Genomic DNA, 7,767 nt, shown 5'->3' with positions numbered 1-7,767 from the left:
TTAGAAGTGCTGGTGTCTTGAGTGTAGATTGGTTTGCATGGAAACACAGAATCAAAATTAAATGTTCGCATGATCTTCAGCTTCTGTTTTGGGCTGCAGCTTTATAAACTCAATCATAGATATGCAGAATGAATCTCTGACATGTAGTGCGTAAGTTATTGGTGTTGAAGATTTTTCAAGTTTGTAGGAGACCTTGCCATCATAACTGGGAGGTTTTTCGCGGAACCGGAACATATTGTTTTACATCTGTCCGTTCATGATACTAGTGATTGTAGATGGTTGTCAGGTTGGACTTGAAACTTTAATTTCTTGCTGACTGTACCTCACAATAGTTCCAATTGTCTACATTGTACCCCTTTAGAAGAATATTTTAAAAAAATAACCTTATTTTTTTTTAAAGAATATACACTTTGCGTTTTAATATTATCGTCGACTAATATGTTTGAATATCCTATAAAATTCTGCGGCCTGTTTTAATTAGTCAGGGGTTCAGCCCTATCCAAGAAAACTGTATTGACTCAAAAAGCAACAGCGTTAGGTATTTGAGATATGTGCACATTATACGATGGCACAGAAGAGAGTAGTACATTGAGACCTAGCTGGGGAATTTTTGCCTTGTAATTTAAATTCAAATTTCCTTTGCACTTTGCCTTTAATAAATACCATACTTTTTGTTTTTGTAACATTAACTTCAAGTTTCCATAATTCACAGTATATCTGAAAAATATTTAGTGCATTTTGCATACTTTCTGCTGAATCCGCCAGAATGACAGTATCATCAGCGTACAGTATGGCAAACAGTTTCATAATTGAATTTAACTCATTTTGACATTTTCTCAAGGGGACAGCCACCAAATCAATAAAGATTTTTCTATGTCATTCAAAAAAATAGAAAAGAGAAAGGGAGATAGATTCCCTCTAGTCTTACACCAGTTAGACAGGGAAAATATTCTGACTGTTGGTTGTTGTAGTCAAGGACATAGTTGGGAGACTTTTGAAAAGGGACCCGTGCTTTAATAGTATAAGCAAAAAATCCCGAAACACTGTTAGTTATTATTTTAAATATAGGCAACAAACTTTCATATAAATGAAATGTTAAAAAAACCAGGTGTAAAGTCTCGAGATTTATTACGTATATAAAATTTTTACTAATGATACTGACGATCCACCACAAAGTAATATAAATAGAACCATACCAATAGTAAGCAAATACATATAAAAAAAATGTGGTATGATTGCCAATGAGACAATTCTCCACAAGAGACCAAAACGACACAGACATTAACAACTACATTTCACTGTACGGCCATAAACAATGAGAAACGCCAATGCCGCATAATCAGCTTTAAAAGGCCCCAAAATGACAATTTGATATAAAACAATTCAAACGAGAAAAAGAATGGCCTTATTTATGTTAAAAAAATAAACAAAAAAATAATATGTAACACATAAATGAACAGCAACTACTGAATTACAGCCCCTTATATCATGTTCTCAAATCTAGATATCATCTCCCATTTAGAAAAAAAACACGTGAAAAAATGAACCTATTATGTGTTGCTCTCCAAGCTACAAAATGTTTTCAAAACTTAGATTTAGAACATGTTCTATCATAATCATTTGGTAACTAATGTAATTACTGTTTCCCCATGCCTGTCTTGAACATAAGAAATATTTTAAATAAATAACACTCCTAATGCTCAGATCGGTTGTCATCGTGCAACACAGTTAATACATTGTAACACCATATATAGGAAAACATAGAACTCCCTTTGTCATAAGACACTATTACTATTCACACTCATCTGTGTCCACACTTGTTACGTATATTAAAAAGAAGTTGTAGGAACCGCATTTCATTACAATTCTGATCAGTTGTTATATACAAACTAGTTTAAGAACGCAGTTTTCATTGGTTAAACCAAAAAGACAAATGAGTGTTTATTAACGCGTATATAATGATTTCATACGCGTATATTAACGCGTATATAATAATTGCATACGCGTATATTAACGCGTATATTTATGCAAATAACGCGTATATTAACGCGTATATGATACAAAAATTGGATTTAAGTATAAAAGTGTTTATTTTAACAATATACGCGTATAAAATCACAATATACGCGTTGAAAACCACAATATACGCGTTGAAAACCACAATATACGCGTATATATACACGTATAAAATCATATACGCGTATATAATCACGCAAATGACATGAACGGCTACTCATATGTTTCATACAGGAACTTCTTAAGAAAGAAAAGAAGTAAGCCGTATCTTTAACTTCACATTTAGCTTTGTAGATGATTTTCTCTCACTTTATATTTAAAATGGTGACTATGTTTAACGCATGCAATAATGCAAAACTAAAAAGTAGATAATGCTTGCTTCTTTCAGTTTTACGAAGCTCCTTAAAGAAGTCAGCCTAATATGATAAAAGTACCAATCTGCCAGATTGTTTGGTGAAGAAAAAAAACCCAAACGTAACAAATATGTTGTCAATCAAGACATCAAGAATCTTGGTAATGTCAGCTTCAGAGATTTTTTGATTGATTCAGAGTGATTTAATCAAAGTACGGTTTGTTCCTTACGTACTAAGACAAGATACTTGTGTGATTCTTGTATCTACGTTGTCTATTTTTTTATACAACAAAGAAGAACCAACTTTAATTCGACTTTCAGTTTGGAATGGGTGAGTATCTGTGAAAAAAATAGAAAAGTCAAATGTTTTAATACTATTGCAGGATGAAAGTCTTAGATTGTATGTGCTCAAATAGATCTTTGATTTTTTAATATTCATGTCTTATTCACATCTCCATTGTGATATCTTGATGATAAAATTGATGTCAATAGAAAGAGGTTTGTGGTTCACTTGGAAGACTCAGCAACATAACTTTGTTCGTAGGACACTTATATATAATTTAGGTACTCAATACAGTAAGGGAGGAACAGACTTGGTTATTCAGGATTTCCTCATTGGTATATTTCGTGGGGGTATGTCGAATTTCCAGGTGAATTGTAAATACCCAATTCATTTATCAAGCAGTTCATGTAATGTGATGAACATACAAAAACGAAGTTATTTGTGGCTTTATCTGTGGGACAATAACATATTTGTCATGGGTGTAAGATAGGTGATTTGCAACTTTTTCATGGGTCTTTAAAGATTAATGAAGCATATGTATTCATAGACCCATTTTTTTATTATATAATTCAAATCAAAGACCTTACAGCTAATCCTTACGAATGAATATCTACATCTTCTTTCTAGAGTTTGGTCAATTGCCTGCCTGCCAAATGCCCGTCATAATTTGAAGTTTTGTTTCAATTGATGAATTTGGGCTCACAATATTTTTGGCATTTGTATAACACATTTCGCAGAGAAAAGTTATTGACCACATTTAGGTCACCTGTAATAATGTGGCTAGTCAGTGTGTATATGAATGTGGAACTAGCACAGGTGTAATCAGGAGGTTTAGACTTGATGTCATCAATATTGATATCCAACTTATGTATGACAGTATATATGTAATTGAAATTTTAGTTCCATTGGTTTGGTATAGGTTTACGAAATGATAAGTACATACTGATAATTAAAATAGGGAGGTATAACATTAACAATCAAAAATATTTCAAAGAATTACATTTGAAATCAATTGTCCAACATCTTGAGAAGATTTTGTTCATTTGATTACAATTGTCCAGCTTATCTTTAGATTTTGTACATTTGATTACAATTGTCTAGCTTATCTTGAGGTTTTGTACATTTGAGATCATTTGACCAGCTAATCTTGAGAAGGTTTATTTAAAACAATCACTCATATATCTTTCCACTTATTTCCAAACTGAACTGGTACTGTCCTTAATGTTGACTTCAGACTTATGTATAATCACAGATAAAATCACAATTTGTTACTATATCTGTATAATTTTATTACTTCAATGATATTTGTACACAACAAAATCAAATTTAATTGTATGATGTCTATTGCACATCTCCCATAAAGTCAAGATTATTTGCTCATTAATTTCATCTTTAAAAGTAGCAATTTTGATTATATAACAAGAGAATACATGTACATATATTAAATGGATTCCAATATTACAATTCTACTTGATCTATATACAAAATAATTATACATTGTATTCAAACATGAAAATCTTATTGTTCACATATATAGGGAATAGCATGTCGCTAATCTGTTCTGATTCTGATTGCCGTTCATAAACAGTTTCACCATAAACTTTAACTTCTGGATTTTTTTTCAACTGCTCATGTGCTCTACCAAGTGTATTCCAGTCCTGCTGATTGACACACTGTTAAGAGGGGATCTTGAAAATTACACCAATTATTATTTTTTACAACCATGTAAATGATGTAAAGATAGGCTTGCTTTTCTTTTGTTCATGCAACAATGTTAGAAACATTAGTTCTAGAAATGTGGTAAGCAGACTTTACTGGCAAAAAGTTCTGATACAACAGTTATCCATAAAGCCAGAACGAAAAAGATATATGAGATTCCAACTTGGTAATTATTAGGCAACTGATACGGCTCTCCACCAATCTGATCCATATTAAATCCTATAGGGAATACTACTGCAGCTTTACAGAACAGAATCACTGAAAATATAAAGAAAAGCATATGTATGGAACAGCATTTATGCAAGTTACTATAATGAAAATATGCATTCATGGAGAAATATTAATAGAGCAGCTTTACCAAGAGACATTGATTGTCAAAATGCTCATCTAGCAAAATTGGTACCATTCAATATGTTTGTTATTTTGTTAACAAAAAGTACTAATGACAAGAAGCATAAGTCACTCACCTGATATATATTCATAATATCAACTAACGCCTAAAATTAAGAAAGATTAAACTGTTTGACAAAGTTAGCTGCAGCCTTTTTTTTGCATTGATCTCTTAAAGTTTGAAATGTTTTTCCATGATGTTGTTTTCAAATCAAAATCACAGATTGCCTCTGACAGTCATGTTTTTCATTTGATCAGAATCAAAATATTATCATTTGAAAGATTCCTGCTAAGTTTTGATGTTACTGGTTAATTTTAACTAAGTCTAAACAAGAATGTGTCCCTAGTCCACGGATGCCCCATCCACACTATCATTTTCTATGTTCAGATAACCGTGAAAATAAGGTAAAATCTCTAATTTGGCATTTAACTTTTTAGAAAGCTCATATCATAGGGAACATGTGTACTAAGTTTCAAGTTGATTGAACTTCAAATTCATCAATAACTACCTCGACCAAAAACTGTAAACTGAAGCAGGAGGAATGGACGAAAAAGCAGATGCACAGACCAGAAAAAAAATGCCCATAAATGGGACATAAAATTCAATCTAAAGACAATCACTAGTAAGGTTCCTGACTTAGGAAAGGCACATGAACATGTTAGTGTGCTGTACTCGCCAAGGAAACACTACTAGAATACTTACTGGCAGCAAATCCAAGCCATCTTGCATGTTTCATCACTCGATATCTCCAGTGAGATATAATTAGTAGTATTATGGTTGTTGTGACACACATTATACCAAGAATTATACAGATAAATGTCAGTATCCATTCAGCACGGATAGGGGAAGGTGTAAAACACATCTCACTCTGCTGTTGTCCATACATTTCTAGACAGGATTTCAAAAGTCCAATATATGTTCGACCTACAATTAGAAAGATTACTACATTATTATTTTCATTATTTACAAAAAGGATCTTTACCTTCATTCTGTGTCATAAAAAGGTAAGTATTCTTTTCCTAACTAGAACTGATTTTAAGCCTACATGTCAAAGAACATGCAAGTTATTTAAATAAAAATCGTGTTTTTTAACAGACTGTCGGCATTCCAATGGGAACAGACTGTGCCCCTCTACTTGCCGACTTATTTCTTTATTATTATGAGGCTGACATCATGCAGGAACTTCTTAGGAAGAAGATAAGAAGTAAGCAATATCCTTTAACTCTACTTTCCGCTATATAGATGATGTTCTTTCACTAAATATTTCAAAATTTGGTGACTATGTGGAACGCATCTATCCCATAGAACTTTAGATAAAGGATACTACAGATACAGTTACATGTAAGTCGGCTTCATATCTTGACTTACATCTAGAAATTGACAATGAGGGTCGTTTGAAAACAAAACTTCACGACAAAAGAGATGATTTCAGCTTTCCAATTGTGTACTTTCCATTTCTAAGTAGCAACATTCCAGCAGCACCTGCATACGGGCTATATATCCCCCAATTGATACGATATTCCTGTGCTTGCATTTCCTATCATGATTTTCTTGATAGAGGGGTGAAGGAAGCTATTAAACCAAGAGTTCCAAATGGTGAAGTTGAAATCATCCCTTCATAAATTTTATGGACGCCATCACGAGTTGGTTGACCGTTATGGAATAACCGTTTCACAAATGATATCGGATATATTCCTCATGTCGTAACTACAATCCCCTCCCCTTTCATGAATGTGACCTACCGAATTATTTACCGGATTTGTTATCACATAAGCAACACGACGGGTGCCACATGTGGAGCAGGATCTGCTTACCCTTCTGGAGCACCTGAGATCACCCCTAGTTTTTGGTGGGGTTCATGTTGTTTATTCTTTAGTTTTTTTATGTTGGGTCATGTGAACTATTGTTTGTCTTTTTCATTTTTAGCCTTGGCGTTGTCAGTTTGTTTTAGATTTATGAGTTTGACTGTCCCTTTGGTATCTTTTGTCCCTCTTTTGAATCTATTTTCTGAACCTATATATGGTATCAATCAGTTTAGACACATGTAAGTACCTGCTGTTGCTTATTCGTTTAATAAACACAACAGATAAACATTTGAAATGCTATAATTTGACAGTTTCAAGTTGTGTTGTCATTATTTATACCTCCGATATCTGAAACAATCCACCTTGGCATGGCCAAACTTGCCACTGCAAAGACATCAGCTGTAAAAAACAGTGCTCCAGAAATTATACTTAATCGATCCATCGATGCTTGTTATAACTGTCACCAATCTAGTCATTCATATCGGTTTATTTTGGAAAGTTTATTCATTATGGGATTAACTGGTCTCCTTATATATTTCTTATATAATCCAGTGGGTTTTACCTAAAACAGTAACTGATTGCCCCGATATTAAAATCTGACCGAAAACCAAATTTCTATATAAACCTGCTACGTACTATCGGAAATAAATAAAGCTCTTTTTTCATCATCAAGTTAACAAAGTAAAACTTTTTATAAAAATGTCAATATTTTGATAAAGTTGATAAAAAAAATAAATCAATTTAATTTATCTGTTTAAAATAAAATAAAAGTATTCAAACTTGGAGTATTTAAAAATTGAGACTATCACAGTTACTTTAAATAAAATGAGTAACTAAATATATAAAAAAAATACTACACGTTATAAATAGTTTGCAAATTATAATTTCATAAAAAGTGTCTTCTCTTTCGAAAACAAATAAATCTGTTTAAAAAAAAAATGTTTATGTATTTACAATTCGTATAGCGCTTTATATATATATACTTATACGTTTACTTAAAAATTTTCTACATTGGTTAGAGGTATAGGGGGAGGAATGAGATCTCACAAACATGTTTAACCCCGCTGCATTTTTGCGCCTGTCCCAAGTCAGGAGCCTCTGGCCTTTGTTAGTCTTGTACTATTTTTAATTTTAGTTTCTTGTGCACAATTTGTAAATTAATAGTATGGCGTTCATTATCACTGAACTAGTATATATTTGT

The 7,767-nt window shown here is 32.4% G+C and overlaps 1 protein-coding gene across 1 annotated transcript; it reads right to left on the bottom strand.

Moving 5' to 3' along the window:
- Positions 1-4,370: 4,370 nt before the first annotated feature.
- Positions 4,371-7,144, bottom strand: LOC134725655 (modulator of smoothened protein-like). The gene is made up of 3 exons (XM_063589651.1): positions 6,906-7,144; positions 5,464-5,685; positions 4,371-4,628 (listed from the first exon to the last, which is right to left on the bottom strand). Exons 1-3 carry the CDS (start codon positions 7,006-7,008, stop codon positions 4,441-4,443), a joined length of 513 nt encoding a protein of 170 aa, XP_063445721.1. The 5' UTR covers positions 7,009-7,144; the 3' UTR covers positions 4,371-4,440.
- Between the last annotated feature and the right edge of the window lie 623 nt (positions 7,145-7,767).

This window comes from Mytilus trossulus, chromosome 7 (genome assembly GCF_036588685.1).
Source record: "Mytilus trossulus isolate FHL-02 chromosome 7, PNRI_Mtr1.1.1.hap1, whole genome shotgun sequence".
NCBI lineage: Eukaryota > Metazoa > Mollusca > Bivalvia > Mytilida > Mytilidae > Mytilus > Mytilus trossulus.
The sequence above is the reverse complement of the archived record's forward strand: the minus strand, read 5'-3'. Positions and strand labels throughout refer to the sequence as shown.

Bases quoted from the DNA above. Each gene is read 5' to 3' on its own strand.
- LOC134725655 (XM_063589651.1), bottom strand. From the start codon at position 7,008: ATGGATCGATTAAGTATAATTTCTGGAGCACTGTTTTTTACAGCTGAT. The intron at 5,686-6,905 runs GTATAAATAATG...TTCTAATTGTAG, and splicing joins GATTGTTTCAGATATCGGAG to GTCGAACATATATTGGACTT. The intron at 4,629-5,463 runs GTAAGTATTCTA...TTATATTTTCAG, and splicing joins ATGGCTTGGATTTGCTGCCA to TGATTCTGTTCTGTAAAGCT.